The sequence below is a fragment of the Akebia trifoliata genome, unplaced genomic scaffold (genome assembly GCF_017979445.1).
Source record: "Akebia trifoliata isolate Shusen 1 unplaced genomic scaffold, ASM1797944v1 Contig00765, whole genome shotgun sequence".
Taxonomy (NCBI): domain Eukaryota; kingdom Viridiplantae; phylum Streptophyta; class Magnoliopsida; order Ranunculales; family Lardizabalaceae; genus Akebia; species Akebia trifoliata.
In genome coordinates, this window is record NW_028237187.1 from 3,175 (window position 1) to 22,253 (window position 19,079).

The window sequence follows — 19,079 nt, forward strand, 5'->3', positions numbered from 1 at the left end:
ATACCTTGGTACAATGCAAAATAAACTAATACTGTATCTCAAAAATGCATGTTTCTTTGAATAAGAAACTTGCAATATATTGATTACTTCTTATTGGGGTTTGTAGAGCGTGATAGTATTGGTCAACCAGAAGGTACAGTAAATCAAGTCATGCCTTCACGTTCATCCAACTTAAATAATTTTTATGTATTTATATGAAGAAATTTATTAAAGGTATTTTCATAATTTCACTAATATTATATAAAACCCTGATTGGATTTCATGAGGTATTTATATATTTCTCATTTTTGGAGAAATTGTGTAATTTGTAGCTGCGAGTTTTTCTTCATAATGGAATCGGTGTGATCTGTGGACATACCTCAATCTAGAAGGAATCATGTAAAATATTTGTGTTTCTTTGTGGGATTGCATCTTATGTTTGGTTTTCAATTCGTTTTCTTGTTTTCGATTGCAATTGTTTTCTTAACAACTGGTATCTATATCAACAACTCTTTGATATCAGTGATTAAATTGCGGATGTTTGGTCATAATTGTTTGATTATGCTTGTAACTGGTCACCCCTTAGTTGTTAATTTACAAATCTGGTTGTCAATGCTGTGATACCAATAAAGAGTTTTTAATAAATTAATTGAGCAGAGATAATATTGATCTTCAAAGATATTCTACTAGAAGGATCGAAGAAACAGAGGTAGCACACGTAGTTTTGATACTAAATAGCATAATCTAATCCTAATTAACATCAAACATGATTCGATAGAACTCCATACATCTCAATACAACGCAACATTAACTAATACTCTAACCAAAACGACAAAATCCATGATTAATTGGGGAAATAATAAGAAAGGACTGAAAATACAGTCTGCGCGATCGTGAGAATGAGTAGAATAATGGCACCAATGAATGAGATGATAGTCCATGGATTACTAAAATAATCGCGCTTCAAGATTGCTTTCCACTCGTGACAAGGGAACTTATAATAGTTATACACCTCATCGAAGAGCTCGGTGAAATGGAAACCAGTTGCAGTAACTTCCTTACCAAGATTGTTGAAGAGAACTGAAACAGCTTCTTCATCACCCAAGTGGTTGGTTATAATTCTTTTACGTTGAAGTAATTCGACATCTTGTGTGGAGTTGATGAGGAAATCCATGAACATGACATATGAAGTAATGTAATGGTCCCAACCATGGCAACATTGCTCCAAAGCAATGAGGTTTCTAAAGAACGATTCTGTCCTGTCTTGAATGTTTAAAGGTGGGATTGTCAGCACTCCATGCCTAAAGCTTGCATCGAATAAGTTTCCATCTGTACCCTTCTTAAAATCGATTCCCGCTTGGTGGAGGTCTGTTACACAAGGTATGATTTCCCTTAATTCTCCGTTCTTTGGCCCCATTTCAGTAGACGATGGAAGGTAAAAATTGCGCAAAAGATCCAATAAATGTTTGCCACTTAGGCATTCACCCTTCGACTTTAACAATGGATCCTCAATGCACAAAGTCAATTGAAAGAAAGACAAAGTGAGTTCCACAAGGGAGCATGAGGTTGAAGGTACTGCTAGTCGATCATATAAAGACTCAAGGATGGTAAATGGAATCTGATTTTCAAGCAATAGCAAGTCGCGCTGGATAGTACTAGCCATCCAAGGTTGATTGAATAAGGGGTCGTTTTCGTCTATCAACATCCCATTTGAGTATTTAAGGAGCAGTTCTAGTATAAAACAACCATCAAGTAACATCATTTCTAGAAAATCATTGCTTTCGAAGTCGATGGTCTCTGCATAGCTATTTCTGATTATTTCTTTTAATCCCCAATTGTCTTCACTGCAAGCATCAAAAATTATTTTTGGTTGTTGTATTCTACGAAAAAGATCACGCATGTACTGCACTTTATGATTTTCCATAGCTTTCAGATTTTGATTGCCATGGTGAAATGGCCCAATTGAGACTCTTTTAGGGGTATAGGCCTTTTCATTTAGTTTCCGAAGGTTTTCAGGAATCCTGTAAATACAACCACCTGGATACGTTGTAGGCACGTTAATGACCTTTTCTTTGAAAGAATCCATGGATAGCTTGTATGCAGCTTCAATGTTGATGGAAGTGTGCTCTCCTCTTTTATTACCAGCCATCCCTCTGCGCGAGATTGTCTTAGGCGATATCCTAATAGAATTCTCTTCTTAATTTCAAAATGTCAATCGTTTCGATCAAACTCACCTGCACCGAATCCAAACTACAAAGGAAAAAATAAACAAAAATAAATTGTTTACGTTAAATTAGTGGAAGATGTGAGTCTGCTTTCCTATGCAAAAGTTGATTTGAGAAACATCTATAACTCAAAAAAGTATATTATTTCACATAAAAAAAGAGACAAATGCTACTCATATGGCATTTTCAGGGATGCAAGTTCTGTCTTGTGCTCTAAAAATGGCTTTTGGAAAGAAAAAAATGGAGAAAATAATTAAAAAGTTCCCTTTCTCTTTAATTAAATGAGACTTGAAAAATTATAAAGTTAAGAAGCCTCACCTCTCCTAACCGCAGTTTACTAATTTATCCTCCCCTTCTCTCAATTCTTGCAATGCACCCATGGAAGGTACTAGTGTTAAAGGAACGTTTGAGGTTAGAAATGTCTCACACCTTAACCCCTCTTTGTCTCTTCTCTCTGTTTCTTGATTCTGTCCTTCCTAGTTTTGTTGAATATATAAGATACCCCTTTGATACATCCCCTTCACATCAGTTATCGAAATAACCTAAATTTTCTTATCTTTAACCTCAAATTAAAGACCCTTTCACTCTCTCCTCCTAAAGAACTTTGGTAACAACACTTCAAAATCTAAGATAAGTTTTTTTTGACTTCGGATTCGAACTTGTTAGGTAAAACCATTGATTTTTCATGGATAAAATATATCATTTAACTTTTCTAAAATTCTAATCATATTTTTTTAATACCACAAAGAAGGTCGGTCAATTTAATTAAAAAGAAATTTTTTTCAAATTATAGAAGTACCCTGAGTCAATTCTTTTTAATGCATTCAAAATAATGTTAAAATTTAATACCAATCCAATTGGGAAAAGCCCAAACTTATTGTCTAAATCCAATGACAATTTAGAGTCTAATTTCTAGAATCTTCCTAGAAAAAACTTTAGATATTTTTGGATGAAAGAAAAGTAAAAAATTTTAGAGTAGTAAGATATTTTGATAGAAAGTTCTAGATGACAAATTGTAACCATTAGATTAAAAATGTGTTGGCACAATTCTATCCATTGGTTAAGGAGGTTCCACTAATATAAATGAGGGAGAGTTTCCCTTATTTTATATCAAGTTGTGAGAAATATCAAGTAGTAATAAAAAAAATAAATAAGAGATCTTAAGAGGAGAGGTTGTATAAAATGTGAGTATTTGTAAATGTTGTATTTTCTTCTTCAAATTGTGAGTGATATTTTTTATTGAGACTATGGTACAAGTAATTTGTTTTACTTATTTATATTTAATATTTGAACATTTAAAGTTGAATACTCTAAATTTTTCTCAACAAATAATCCATCCATAATAACTACTGTTGATTTTGTAATTATTTTGGGAGCAACATTTACACTGTTCTTGTAATTTCTAAGAAGGTGCAGGCCTGCAAGGTTAGTTGAAATATGAAAGCATAATCATGAAAAGACCATAGATGGCAGATTTCGTAAAGCGTCCAAATCGTATAAACTTAGGGTGGAGAATTGAAACCCATAATTCGAAGAAATTATAATAATTAATTAGAAACGGTTAGATGTAAGAGATATGGGACAATAATTCATAACAATTCTAAGGCAAAATAGATCTCTAGAAAAGTTGCGCTTACCCTCATCTAAATCTCAATATGTATCTTTGATGTATATATATATAAGATTCATAGTGATCAGGACATGTTTTCTAGAAATTAATCTATTGTGCCTGATAATCACCACCCATCTAAGTCCTACAATTCGTTTAATGGAGATTCCTTCTTCTAAACAAGAAATAGAGAGTGAATGAGGTTACCTCGATTCCAAAATGGCATAATTCATAACAGTTTGAATTTATGAATCCTCACCCAACACCTTTGGTCCCTTCTCCTTCATTTCTTGATCCTTTCTTTGATCTCAGACTATGTTATTTATAATAATGTGCCCCTATGTATAAACTTGCACTACGTCACAAATAAGAAAAAACGACTAAATAAGTCGGAAAAAAACGACGGACTAAAGCAGTTGTTTATTTACGACGGCTTTTGTTAGTTGTTTAACCCTTAACGACATTTATAATTGTCGATTATTAACAACTAACTTAATCCGTCATTAAATACCTAAGCGAGTTACTATTGCCGCACGCACTTTTACTAATGCTACACACCAATTGGTGTGGCGTTAAAAAAAATTATGGTGGCAGTATTATTTATATCCATTAAATTTCAGACTCAAACCTCAACAACAGCCGATTCGAAATTTCTTCTCCATAAAATCCTAGAATCCCAAATCTCAGACTCGATTCGATTTCTTCTCTCACGATACGATTCTAACTTTTTTATTTTCGATCTCCGCTCACAATATTCTCTTTCGCGATTTAGCGTTTCGGATTTACAATCGTCTCTCTCTCGATCCCAACAGAGAGTCTTCAGCAATCCAAAGGGATTACGAAATCAAGCGAAGTTCGACACCATCTTCTCCGGCAAAAGCTTTGCAGGTAGTTCTCTCTCTCTCTCTCTCCTCCTCTCTCTCTCTCTCTCATTGACTTGAGAAACCCTAGATTTTCTTCTCTCTCTGGTTTTTTTTTTTTGTTGATTTGATTCATACCTCTATACGTTTTTGTGAAGATTGGTATTAAAATCTGCATTTCTATTTGTTAATTTTTTGTCTGATTTTGGAGTGTTTCCTACAAACGTCTTTCCTCCAAACTAATGTGCACTAACCGTTTGTGAAAATTCGTAAGAGACTACTTAGCTTTTTTCCAATTCAATTTAGCTGTCACCAAGTCAATTTCAGTATATTTTTCTTGTGACGCACCTCTTGACCTCACTCCTCTTATTGATTTAATATGACATTTTCAAATTTGTGACGCACCTCTTCACCTCACTCCTCTTATAAAAATAATAAATGACCTAAAAATCCTTGATTTTTTCTCAAAACTAGTTATCTTATAATGATGATGATGACGATGTTGCCGATGAAGATGAGATGATTAAGAAAAAGATGGCGGTGGTGGTTACGAGTATGATGATGAGGAGGAGGGCATCAAGTCTTCTACTATTAATCAATAAGGGATATGTCATCGGTATGAATTTAAAATAGGACTAAAAATAGGTTGAATATGAGCATATTCATGTCTATATCTGAATTTTTTTTAATTTGGATACGGATTCGTATATGTACCTGACTTAAAGCTTATTAGTTAAAATCATATTCGAATCATTTTTCTTTCACACTCGTATCTTGATCCGACCCAACCAAATTACTTGATCCCGGTTGGTTGGGTCAAATAATTTCAGGCTTATCAACATTTTTTTGGCAATATTCTTTTTTTTAATTATTGCACTATTCTATTTTACCATTAATTTTTATTTTATAAGAATTCATGTTATATTAAAATAGTCGAAGAAAGATATTTCGAAAAAATATAATTTTCAAGTAATATATCATTCGAATGTAGGTGGATATAGGGTGGATCTGTATCTGACTCTGACTCGGATTGCATATTCGACTCATTTTTATTCGAATATAGTCTAAGGAATCAAACTTGCTAAATTTAGATTCCGATCACTTAGATTTCAAATAAAATCTAAATCATTGTACACGTGATACTCAATTATGTGTGTGTACACGTGATTTCAACCCTATTAGGTTGAGTTACAAAATCATTACACATTCCTACTACGTCATTGTACACGTGACCATCGAAATCAGCTATATTAGACAGCTTGGTTGATGTTGGCCATCCATCGAAATGAGGGGGCAACAATGGCTTGGAACCTACTGCCTACATTTTGCATCTGCTATCTATGATAGCACCCACTCCCACCAATATCAGACCACTGCCCAACAACCCCACCTTTGCATATTCTTCTTATATGTTATTCTGTTTTCTTTCCCCTTATATGTTTGTTCTTCTTGTCTGCTCTTTTCTGTTGGAAAATGTTGTTGGTTGTTTTTTGTTGATTTGTTGCATCTAGTAACCATTATTGTGGTTTAAGGTGGAAGAGGTTTTTTAAAAGGGATCTTAGTTTAGGGATGGGTAGAATTGACTTTTTATAATTGGAGGATGAGGCTTCTTGTAGATAGGTAGCTTTTTAAATATTGGGATTAGTGGTAGGAGTGGCTTTTTGTGCATGGGCAAAGAAGGAAACACTAACGGATGAGCAAAAATAAAAGAAATTAGTGGTAGGAGTGGCTGATTGAGTGATACTAATGGTGGCAACTCTTTTTGGAAAAAGAATAGGTGCTGGAAAAAGGCTTTGAGAAAGTATTCAGTGCTGCTGACACGAAATAATAACGAAGAGCTGTTTCACTCTCAACCATTGGATTGGAAGAGTCAATCTGGGTGGTTGTGCAGCTATTTGTCAGCATTGAATCGACGGTAAAGTTCGATCCACGAATCTTCTTTCTATCCAACGAATTGCGAGTCATCACCATCAAAAAGTTAATGTGGTTTTGTTTTCTTTCTTTAGTGCACCATTATTGGAGAAGCAGCCATGGTCAAAGGTCTTAGGTTAGAGATTATTGAATATGTGAATTTTTCGTTTTTTCTGTTTTCTTAGGTGCAAATCTCTAAGCTTTGAGATGTGATGCCTTGAGATTTGCATTGAAATAAATCACAGATCCAAGCTACATTGTTCATGGGTGTACATTTAATTTCTTTGGATTTTTCATGATTTGTAGAATTGTTTTGCCTTCTAAATAAGGCTTACACTTAGTACTGCCTTCAGCCTTGAGGCTTACACCTCTCCTCACACCAGTCGGATAACAGGAGAAGCCCGACCAGTGGCGAAAAGGAAAGGAGATACGGTGATAGGAGGGACTTTGAATGAGAACGGGGTGTTACATGTTCAGGTTACAAGAGTTGGCTCTGAGAGTGCTCTGTCACAGATTGTTCGACTTGTCGAATCTGCACAGATGGCCAAAGCTCCTGTGCAGAAGTTTGCTGATCGTATCTCGAAGTATTTTGTGCCTCTGGTAAGAATATAACTTTTTCCTCTCTTTCTTGTTTGGTCGATGTATTATTTTGTTTCAAGTCTTGAACAATAATTAATATTTCATATTTTCAGGTTATTTGGTTGATGGGCAGGTAGTTGGAGTAATAGCCATACCCGATCCATTAAAACCGGGCGCTCGAGATGTTATATCCATTCTCAAGTCCATGAATGTGAGGAGCATTATGGTGACAAGTGACAATTGGGGCACGACACATTCCATTGCTAAGGAGGTTGGGATTGAGATTGAGAATGTTGTTGCTGAGCCAAGCCTGACCAAATAGCAGAGAAAGTAAAAGAGTTACAGGTAGCAATATGAATCGCTGCGTCATTCTTCCAAGGACCGAGAAAGACATATGTTGGTTTTGATTTCTACAAGTGAAGTGAAGTTGGTGGAAGATATTTTTTGAAAAACTTCTTTAAACATTGGGATGTATATTAAAATCGATACCATGAAAACGGGGCATGTTGGACTATGATTGCACATATAAATTTTGAATGAATATGTTTCCATTTGAAAAATGTAAAATTTTGTTTCTTTGGTGTATTTATTTATTTTGTTAGATTTTAATTTTCTGTCCAATGAAAATTGTCATTTTCTTTTTAGGTGAAAAATAATAAAAATAACAAACAATACTGGCTAAAATATTAAAAAAAAAAAAAAAAAAAAAAGTTCTACCAAAAAACGACGGCTTTAAGCCGTCGTTAATATCTACTAATTTAATTTAAAATCGACAAAAAAATGACGGGTTTGAGCCGTCGTTTTTTTTTTTACAGACCATGACCGTCGTTTTTTAGACCACTTGGTTGACGCGTACCAACCGTCGTTCACAAAAAACAACTTCGTTATTTATACAACTGCTCTTGCGACGGCGGGGGCCGTCATTTTTCTTAAAAAAACGACGGCTTTGGCCCGTCGTTTTTTGTGAAATATGACGTAGTGTTGCATGTTTAAATATTTAATGTGGCTAAAGTCTTGCATTTGTTGTCATAAATCAAAAGAGTATTGTTATATTTTCTTTCCTCTAACCAAACGCAAATTGACTAGAATTCTTTACATAAGTCAAGATCCCATGCGGTTTCACATTTCTATATAATAGGTTAGATGTCTACATGGCCCGTTTTAATTGGTCTTTTAAACATCTTGAGAGTATTAATCAATGTATTTATTTCCTAATCAAAATGTACCACGTAGGCACGTAACCTATTTTATACGAACGGAACACCGTATTGGATCCTGAGTCTCTTTACATTACATATTTCTAGTGACTTATTATTTTATGATTAAGTTTTAATGGACTTATCCAATTGTCACATGCACCGCCCCTCAAAAATCCTACACGCACAAACGCAAAGATGTGTCAAGGGTCAAATGACCATAGAGGGTGGCCCCCAAGAAATTCATTGCTTTGTCGGGTTTTGAACACTTGACTTTTTCCACATATGTTGACTCCAACTCTGCCTTTATGTAGCACAATTAAAGCTTTCAATGGTCTAGGTTAGCCCAATAATACAATTAATTCCGATCCAATATTATCTAGTCTTGAACCAGTTATTGGGTCCAGTTGATTGATTTTGGACCCAAGAACGTGATCTGACAATCTATTGGAACAGTTCGGGATTAACCTTGATGACCCAATCCAATGTGGATTGCATATGTATCTATAACATATAATGTCTCAAGGTCATTTTTTAAAGAGTCCCGATAATATGACTTGCCAGGTGGCATAATCAAATGACTCAATGACGAGGATAAGTTTGGGAACCGTAGATTTGTATGCCTCAGGATACATCATTCCCTTGGGATACCCTTTTTATTGGGAAGTGGAACCGTGTATCCCAAGGCAATCAGATCTTTGGTACCCGAACTTGTCACGTCATGGAGTCATTTACTCGTGAGTCATACCATTAGGACTCTATTTTTTAATGGGAAAATTAATTAATTATTAAATCATAATTATTTTATTTTATTTAAATAAAAGTAGGTAATCTAATGGTGGCGTCTAACTATATGGCGTTTGTTGAAGTTTATTGAAAAAATCATGAAAATTCTCATCCAATCCTACAGATAGTTAGAAGCAAAGAAAATTTTTATATGATTAAAGGTCTCATTATTTTGCAAGTGAAATAATTAATCACAAATATTGATGTGTTTTTTATTAGTTGAGTTGCCACCAATTATGGTTTTAAATCTCATCCGAGACGGATAGACTAAGTGTCTCACATATGCGAAATCTTACGAGATAAACAAGATTACAGGGGCGATATTTTGAAAATCTTGTTTGAGTCGCTAAAACTCATTCTAGTCAATTGGGATTTTGTACAATAGTTTCCTTAAGTGCCAGAGGATGATACTCTCACCTTATTAAATTTTTAATTTTTAAATTTGGTTGGAGTGCCAATAGAAGTTCTCTAGATTTATCAAAGGATTCGTATATGAAATGGAGGTTGACTTTCACTTCAGGCTAACCTAATATTTCGTTTTTGCTTGCAGGAGTTAAACGTAATATTTCCAATTCTTCAGGGGTATTACTAAAATTCCCATAAAACTATAGTATGAAGTAGGTTTATAGTCGTAACTATGTTGTTGTAGCGATCTGTACGGAGACACTCAAGACCATACGATCCAAATGTTAATTTAATGGTACCGTAAATCAGATCAGTAAATGTGTACTATCTATTTGATCTACTATCACTGATTAACAATGCAAAATAAATTAATACTATCTCTCACTAACGCATGTTCTTTGAAGAAGAAACTTGCAATATATTGGTTACTTCTTATTGGGTTTGTGGAGGGTGATACTATTGGTGAACAAGGAGGTACGGTAAGTCAAGTCATGTTTTCACGTTGGTCAAGCTTAAATAATTTTATGTATTTTTATGAAGAAATTTTTTAAGGGTATTTTCGTAATTTGCACTAATATTATATGAAATCTTTGTTGGATTTCCCGAGGTATTTATATATTTCTTGTTTTATGAAAGGGTATAATCTGTAACTGTGAGTTTTTCTTCATAGTGAAATTGGTGTGATCTGTGAACATATAACTCAATCTAGAAAGAACCACGTAAAATCTTTGTATTTCTTTGTGTGATTGTACCTTGTGTTTGATTTTCAATTCGTTTTCTTGTTTCGATTGCAATTGTTTTCTAATAACTGGTATCTATATCAACAACTCTTAATATCAGTGATTAAATTGCGGATGTTTGGTCATAATTGTTTGACTATGCTTGTAACTGGTAACCCCTTATTTGTTAATTAACAAATCTGGTTGTCAATGCTGTGATACCGATAAAGAGTTTTTAATAAATTAATTGAGCAGAGATAATATTGATCTCCAAAGATATTCTACTAGAAGGATCGAAGAAACAGAGGTAGTGCACGTAGTTTTGATACTAAATAACGTAATCTAATCCTAATTAACATCAAACATGATTCGATATAACTCCATACATATCAATACAATGCAACATTAACTAATACTCTAACCAAAATGACAAAATCCATGATTAATTGGGGAACTAATAAGAAAGGACTGAAAATACAGTCTGCACAATCGTGAGAATGAGTAGAATAATGGCACCAATGAGTGAAATGATTGTCCATGGATTACTAAAATAATTGCGCTTCAAGATTGCTTTCCATTTGTGACGAGGGATCTGATAATATGCATCCACATCATCGAAGAGCTCAGTGAAATAGAAATCAGTTGTGGCAACTTCCTTACAAAGATTGTTGAAGAGAACTCTAACAGCTTCGTCATCACCCAAGAGGTTGGTTATAATTCTTTTACCTAGAAGTAATTTGATGTCTTGTGTGGAGTTGATGAGGAAACCATGGCAACATTGCTCCAAAGCAATGAGGTTTCTAAAGAACGATTCTGTCCCGTCGTGGATGGTTAAAGGTGGGATTCTTTCGACGGTAAAAATTGCGCACAAGATCGAGTAAATGTTTGCCACTTAGGGATTCACACTTCGACTTTGAAAGTGAACGACGATCAATGCTCAAAATCGATTGAAAGGAAAGCAAGGTGAGTTCCACAAGGGAGCATGAGGTTGAAGGTGACATAACCCCTACTGCTAGTCGATCATATAAAGACTCGAGGATGGTAAATGGAATCTGATTTTCAAACAATAGCAAGTCGCGCTGGACAGCATTATCCATCCAAGGTGTATTGAATAAGGGGTCTTCTTCGTTTCTCAACGTCCTAAATAAGCATTTAAAGAGATATTCTAGTATAAAACAATCATCAAGTAGCATCATTTCTAGAAACTTATTGCTTTTGAAGCGGATGGTCTCTGCATGCGAATGGCCTTTTCTTTGATAGAGTCCATAGATTTCTCGTATGCATCTTCAATGTCGATGGAAGTGTGATCTCCTCTTTTATTGTCTCCTAGCTACAAAGGAAAAAAAAAAAAAAAATTGTTTTTGTTAAATTAGTGGAAGATGTGAGTCTGCTTTCCTATGCCAAAGTTGATTTGAGAGACATCTATAACTCAAAAAGTATATTATTTAACATAAAAAAAGAGACAAAGTCCACTCACATGGCATTTGCAGGGATTCAAGTTCTGTCTTGTGCTCCAAAATGGCTTTTCGTCCGAAATTTTCCGAGGTTCTGCATTTAATAGAGAAAGAAAAAAATGGAGAAAAAAAATTAAAAAGCTCCCTTTCTCTTTAATTAAATGAGACTTGAAGAACTATAAAGTTAAGAAGTCTCACCTCTCCTAACCTCAGTTTACTAGCTCTCAATCCTTGCAATGCACCCATGGAAATACTAGTTTAAAAATAACATTTAAGAAGTTTTAGATTGGACTGATTTTTTTTTCGGATGATCTTCCCATCATAGAGATCATCCTCACAAAAAATCAGCTCAATCCGAAACTTCTAACCCATATTTTAAAATTTTATTAATGTTACATTGTTTTTACATATGTTTTTCTCATATGTCCCTTGAACCTGACCCATTAGTAAAGCTTTAAGGGGCTAGATTCCCATAATGTACAATCAACTTCTCTTGTATGATTTGATTTTACCTTCCTTACTACTCTCCCCCTTCCCTTCAATTGAATGTATGGTAATTACATTAGAGAGAAATCACAAATACTTTATGTTTTGACCTTTTGAAGTTAGATAGAAATTGATTTATTTCTTTCTATAATTGATTACTCTATATTGAACCAATGACGGGCTCATCCTTCCAGTGCGTAGTGTTCACTATATAGGGTACGTTTGAAAAATGACATATTTGGACATCTCTTCAAGTAATATTAGCCAGGATGCCATATAGTAGGGTCTGGGATTTAGAAAACTCTACATATAACATGAAAGGGGAATTTTATCTTCTTCCTTTTTTAAGTCTAAATTAAACAAACTTAGAGCGGCTATTGAAGTGCCATTTTTTGGCAAAACTTGGAAAACCTATTTTCGAACGGTATGTTTTCAAGTGTAGGTTTTTCAAGTTTTTCAAAAACCTTGACTCGGACAAGATTTAAAGCCATGACTGGATATCGTTCATGGACAAGTCGAGATGTCAACATGAGTTTTAAAACCAAGGTCTTCAGTCTTATTTATTTTTTACTTTATTTTTATATTGCGGGTGTCCTCACCCTTCAGAAGGGACTAATCCCCCTCTCAGAAAATCCTAAAATTCATTTTGACGTCTTGACTTGTCTGTGAAGAAGAGCAGGTCATGATTTTAAATCTTGTCTGAATCAAGGTTTTTGAAAAACCTACTCTTGCCAAACTCTACCATTCAAGAGTTTTGCTTTTTAAGTTTTGCCAAAAAAAACAGCTCTTCAATAGTCGTTCCAGGTTTGTTTTTTTAATTTTGAAAAATCATATCTTTATTAAAAAATAATATTTAATTTAGGGTTTTTTCTTTTTTTTTTTTTAGATTACCCCAACATGAAAATGGTATGTGATGCTAACCATAATCTTGATGTACTGTATAGAATAGTTTGACAATCCAGAACAGTGTCACGCTCCTATAACAATGTTAGGTGTCTACGTGGCACATTTTTGTTGGAGTTCAACTACATTGGGATGCGTGTACGACTTGGTTAAGAACCCTAGGATTTTCAAACTCCAACAAAAACGTAACAGACACCTAACCTTTATTATAGTAATGGGACACCATATTGGATCCTGAGTCAAAAATATTGACTAACTTGATTGTCATAGTAGATATGTTGGTTTCTCAGGACTCGTGAAGTGTAGCGACTATCATCATTAATAACAGAGAATCAAGGAGAACTTGGAAGGAACAAGGGTAATTCCCGGCAGCTATGTATTCCTCGAGATTTACCTAAACAAGTTTGATTGCCCCATACAATAAAATGACGAATGTCAGAATAAAATAGACAGAATTTACAAGGAATCGGTTTGTCCCTCGAATTATCAACTAGCCAATTTCAAATCATCTCTTATATGAATCTCAAGAGTGATAATATAATATCCGTATATTGAGGTTCCATGTTTTCGATTTAGATTATGTGCGATTCCACTCAATGATGATGATGAAATATGCTCCAGATCATGATAGGCCCAATTATACAGAGTCAGAACCCCAGCACAGAGGTATGAATTTATATGCTTAGGCCTTGCCCATTTGTTATATGGGCCTAACAATAACTAGGCCCATACAAATTATATCCATGAACCCATAAATTCATACGGACCCACTTACCTCTAGTAATCCCACCCAAAATTTGTTCGGGGGGGGGGGGGGGGGGGGGGTTTAAGCCCAAGTTCAAATAGCCTGGCCCATCACTAACTAGACAAAATCAGATATTTATTTATTAAATGACATAACGATCAGTTATTATCTTTACTACTGTAATTAGAGAGGAAATAGGTGTTTGTTGATGTCAAAATTTGAAAGACCAAAATGCCCTTGGATTTAATTTAAATTTACCATTATGAAGGTCATTTTCGGTCCACAACTTAAAAATCATGTTAATTAATATTTTCAAATTACATAAATAATTTTTTTATTATGTTATCTTCAAAATGAAATTCATTAATATTTAAATTAAAAAAATCTTTACGATATAAAATTACAATCCCACGAACCTGTAACATTAGATTTCTAAGATCATGAAAATATACTTTATCAAAATATCTTTACAATTACCTGAAAATTTTAAATTACAAAAAGATTCCTATAATATATTAAATAATAAAATGTTATAAACACTCAAGGTTATTTATTTGAAATAATTTTTTTAAGTAATTATAAAATAATTCAATACTATTTTTTTAATACATGTGGGATTGCTAATGCTACCTACTAGTTTGATTAAAATCTTTTCAGTTTGCTGCTTAGGCTTATCACTGGCTCAAATAAAATAAAATTAAAAAAATTAGAGAAATTTACACATCAATATTTTAAATAACAGTACAGAATAGATGATTGGATAGAAAATTTGCACAAATGATCAACCTATGGTCCACCCTATTCATGGTTTCAAAACTCGTTTGAGACCACGACGTATCGCTCGAGTCGTCTAGGTATTAGGCATGGAGTAGACAGACGGACAAATCAATTTTTCAGATGAGATTTAAAATCCCATTTTCAAAATTTTGAACTAAACATCTCAAACACATTAGAAAACTTGTCCAGAACGACTCGGTATCTAGCATGGAAAAGATGTGAAACCTAGTTTTAAAACCATGGCCTCATTTCAATTTGGTTGAACAAGTTCTCATTTATTAAAAGAAAATAAACTTTTTTTTTATACATTACATTTAAATATATTTCACAAATTAACAAATAAAATAAGATGAAATTCACAATAATCAGTGGTTCAATAATTGAACAGATTTTACTACAAATCTGGTCCGATCGATCTGTCACCATCTTTGGGCACTGTTACATAAAAACAAATAATTGAAATAAAGTTTGTGCCCCCAAAATAAAAGAAATTAAGTTGGATTTTATTCCTGTTCTTTTTTTCATTAATTCACCTTTTCTATGTTTTTGTAGATTGTAGAAAAAATAAAATAGGAGCAACGAGGGGGGGAGGGTGTCTTTTTCTCTTCTCTTTATGTCCTATTTTGTTTTAGTAAACAAATTTTATATATGTATATGAAAAGAACAAGAAATGATATAATTATTTCTCATATAAAGATAATTGAAAGTACAAGCATGGGTATCAACCCTTAGACTTATCATGAGCATAAGAAAGGATTGAAAAAACAGTCTGTAAGAAAGTTAGAAGGAGGACAGCAATGGCAGCACCGAATGAAAAGTATGCCCATGGACTGTTGAAATAGACACGCTTCAAGGTTGCCTTCCTTTTGTGCCAAGGTGTATTATAATATTTATCAATCTCCTTGCAAAGCTTACCGAAATAGAACTGTTCTACAGCAAGTCCCTTACCCAGTTTGTTGAAGAGAACTGAAACTTCTTCCTCGTCTCCTAACCAGTTAATTATGATTCTTCGTTGTTGAAGCAGCTCTACGTCTTGTTTGGAGTTGATAAGCATATCCATGATGGTAGCATAAGATGTAAAGTGCTGGGTAATTCCCTGGGAACACTGCTCCAAAGCAATGAGGTTTCTAAAGATCCTCTCGGTATCGTCTTCAATGCGTAAAGTTGGGATTTCTAGAACTCCATCTTCAGGGTAAAACTTAATGTCTAATAAGTTGTGAGATTCACCCTTCCTAAAAGTGATTCCCCCTCGTCTCAACTCTGTCACACATTGTAAGTAATCCACATACAAAACCGCCGAAGACTGCAATGGGAGGCAATGGTGGAAGAGATGGAGTAAATGGTGGATTCCATGCCAACATTGATTGGACTTCTCTCCTAACTTCATTGGAATAATGTCGAAAGACTGAGCAAAGAAATCCAAGGTAAGTTCAACAAAGGAGCGAGAAGGTTGCACATGCTGAACTAAACGATCATATAAAGTCTCGAGGACAATAAATGGAATTTGGTTTTCAAGAATTAGCAACTCATGTTTGAGAGGTATGAGCATCCAAGTAACATTAAATATGGGATCATCTTTGTCTCTCAAATCTTCTTTTAAGCACTTTAAGAAGAATTCTATTATAAAACAACCATCAAGTAACATCATTTCTTCAAAATTATTGTTTTGACCAAGATCAATGGTCTCTGCATAGCATTTCTAGCTTCTTCTTTCAATGCCATAATGGCTTTGCCGCAAACAACCAAACTTTCTCCTGGTGATCGACGAAGTAGGTCATTCATGTACCACCATTTATGCTCTTCCATAGCTTTCAGATTTGGTTTGTCATGATGTAATGGTCCAATTGAGAGTATTTGAGGGGTATAGGCATCTTCATTTACTTTGCGAATACTCTCAGGAATCCTGTTGATACAATGCTTTGGGCGTGTTGTTGGAGACAGTTTCTTGAGCTTCTCTTTGATAGAAACCACAGACCACTCTGTCGGATCTTCATCAATGTCAATTGCAGTATAGTCTCCTATTTCATTTTGTTTTGTTACACTACAGCTACTAGCCATCCCTCTGTTGTGCGTGATGGTCTTTAGAATTATCTTTATAATTTCAACCAATTAGTCGTTTTGATCAAACTTACCTGCATCGTTACCAAGTATCAACCTTACTACATATCAAATTGTTCCCCTAAATTAATGAAAGATACGAGATAGTCAAAAGTTCAAGATGATTCATTGGGTATATGAAAATATAGACCAAGTTGATGTGAACACGGCAAAGCCAACCAAGTTTGCAGTCATAAACTTGGCTGAGTAAACTAGGTTGGGTGTTCTTTTCCTAATCCATAAATCAATGTAACTAATATATGTCAAAATTAAGACAATGTTTTAAGGGGAAAGTACAAAACAGGGTTTGCAAGATTTTCAAATTATCATGTCATATGCATTTTTTAAATATTTAGATTACATAGGTGATAATCCCTAAAATATAATGGATTTTTTTTTTTTTTTTTGGTTATCAAATATGATCTTTATGTACTAATGATTACTTAGTTTTTTTTGTTTTTTTTTTTATGTCATTCATTGCTAGCAAACCAACCACTCCAAAAGACTAATATGTTAGACATGGGGAGAACTATTAATATAAGAGGGTGAAGGAGCTAAACTGGGGTATGATCACACACATACACTCAACACTCCCCCTCACCCATAAGTATGGAAAGAATGGAACCCATGACTTATATGAACCTAGTGTTCTGATTCCATGTTAACCAACCAACTACTGCAAAAGACCCATCTGTTAAAGAGGAGGAGCTATGAATATAAGAGGGTCATAGGGCTTAACTTTGGTATGGCACACCCGAGAGTGGAGGAAAATATACACTCAACCGAAAGGAGAAGTATGAAAAAGACTGCATAAAGGTAAATTTAAGGAAATGCAGATACAATAGGGTCCTTCTTTGATAGAAGTTCCATTTAATTAAATTTTACAACAGGGGTTATCCCCAAGACTCTAAAACACCCATATTTTAGAATTTTCATTGAACAATGTTCAAATTTAACTATCTTGGATGGATTAAGTTAATTTTTTGATATATGTAGGCCCTGCTTGGTACTCTGCAAATCATTTGCGAATGCAAATAATTTTCTGAAATAAATTTTACTGGTGCTTGGTACACAATACAAATGATTTGCATTTCAAAAACTTTGCATGGATCACCTAGATTCTTAAGAAATTTCGGTAAATGATTTGTGGCACTAAAAGTAGCGCAAATCATTTGCAAAATCACAATGAAATTTTTTATTGCAAAGATCAACAAATCACAAAAAAATGATTCGCAAGAAATTTCAATCATTCATAACAAGCCATTTGCAGTGCAAATGATTTGTTGTGTACCAAGCAGGGCCATATAGTCACCAGGTGTGTCTAATATTACTGGGTGACTAAAAAAAAGGTACCCCATTAAGCATTTACATGAGGCAGGTAGACTGATATATTAAGGAACTGAGATTTGCTGTTTTGAAAGTTGATGTGCTAAGCTGATGAACCAATGGCATGACGCCGAGCAAAAGTGATAGGTTACTGAGAAAAATTTATGAGCAGTTAAGTGCTTTTTTTTTTAGTACACATGGCATCGTGTCAATGGTTCATCAGCTTAGCGCATAACTTTCAAAACAACAAACCTCTGTTCTCTATATAGTAAGTGTTCATTCATTTAAGAGAGACTTAATTATAAAAAAATTAGAGAAGGAGAGAGTCAGAGAGACTTACTTGAAACAGATAGAGATATGGAGCACTTTGCAAGATTGATTTGGATATAGCATATAGGTGATAGAGAACGATATTTAAAAGCCTTGGGCTGACCCCACCTAACCTTCATCAGTCCTCTCTTTAAACAATATTCTTTTTTCATTCTTTTTTAACTTTAGGGATTAATTAGTTCATTGACAATAACAAAACCTTATTCCATAGATTTGGGATCAACTAAACAAATTTTGTTCTTCTATTCCACTCTGTTGGAAGCCAAGTCCTTTGTCATTGGGAGTGAGTTCTTATCTGCTTTCCCAAGTATAGAAGTAGCTAAAATCTTTATTAAAGCACTTTGGTCAGGTTATCCTTGTTTCAACATAGCAAATATTTAACTCATTCTTTACTTGAGGAAGGATTATTAAGACCAGAATTAATAGGATTTTCTTTAGTTTATAAATTTTGATGCTCCAATAGGAATCTGTTGTGGCTTAGATCACAAGCCACACATGAAAATCGACTATCGGAATTAATCTCCTCTTAGGCAATATCCTCTTAGAATTCTCTTCTTAATTTCAAAATTTCAATCGTTTCGATTAAACTCACCTGCATCAAATCCAAACTACAAAGGAAAAAAAATAAAAAAAATAAATAAATTGTTTTTGTTAAATTAGTGGAAGATGTGAGTCTGCTTTCCTATGCCAAA

General features: G+C 34.1%; 2 protein-coding genes and 1 pseudogene across 2 annotated transcripts; 1 reads left to right on the forward strand and 2 right to left on the reverse strand.

Annotated features, from left to right (window-relative positions):
* Nucleotides 1-345: 345 nt before the first annotated feature.
* Nucleotides 346-4,120, reverse strand: LOC147381090 (UPF0481 protein At3g47200-like). The gene is made up of 2 exons (XM_086430858.1): nucleotides 4,021-4,120; nucleotides 346-2,229 (listed from the first exon to the last, which is right to left on the reverse strand). The coding sequence occupies exon 2, from the start codon at nucleotides 2,126-2,128 to the stop codon at nucleotides 824-826; it is 1,305 nt and encodes a 434-aa protein (XP_086286984.1). The 5' UTR covers nucleotides 2,129-2,229; nucleotides 4,021-4,120; the 3' UTR covers nucleotides 346-823.
* Nucleotides 2,583-7,720, forward strand: LOC147381091 (uncharacterized). The gene is made up of 5 exons (XM_086430857.1): nucleotides 2,583-2,615; nucleotides 4,486-4,701; nucleotides 6,446-6,588; nucleotides 6,938-7,184; nucleotides 7,297-7,720. Exons 1-5 carry the CDS (start codon nucleotides 2,583-2,585, stop codon nucleotides 7,483-7,485), a joined length of 828 nt encoding a protein of 275 aa, XP_086286983.1. The 3' UTR covers nucleotides 7,486-7,720.
* A 2,902-nt stretch (nucleotides 7,721-10,622) lies between these two features.
* Nucleotides 10,623-17,148, reverse strand: LOC147381092 (UPF0481 protein At3g47200-like; annotated as a pseudogene).
* Nucleotides 17,149-19,079: the final 1,931 nt, after the last annotated feature.

Bases quoted from the DNA above. Each gene is read 5' to 3' on its own strand.
- LOC147381090 (XM_086430858.1), bottom strand. From the start codon at position 2,128: ATGGCTGGTAATAAAAGAGGAGAGCACACTTCCATCAACATTGAAGCT.
- LOC147381091 (XM_086430857.1), top strand. From the start codon at position 2,583: ATGGAAGGTACTAGTGTTAAAGGAACGTTTGAG. The intron at 2,616-4,485 runs GTTAGAAATGTC...ATAAAATCCTAG, and splicing joins GTGTTAAAGGAACGTTTGAG to AATCCCAAATCTCAGACTCG. The intron at 4,702-6,445 runs GTAGTTCTCTCT...TTTTGGAAAAAG, and splicing joins CTCCGGCAAAAGCTTTGCAG to AATAGGTGCTGGAAAAAGGC.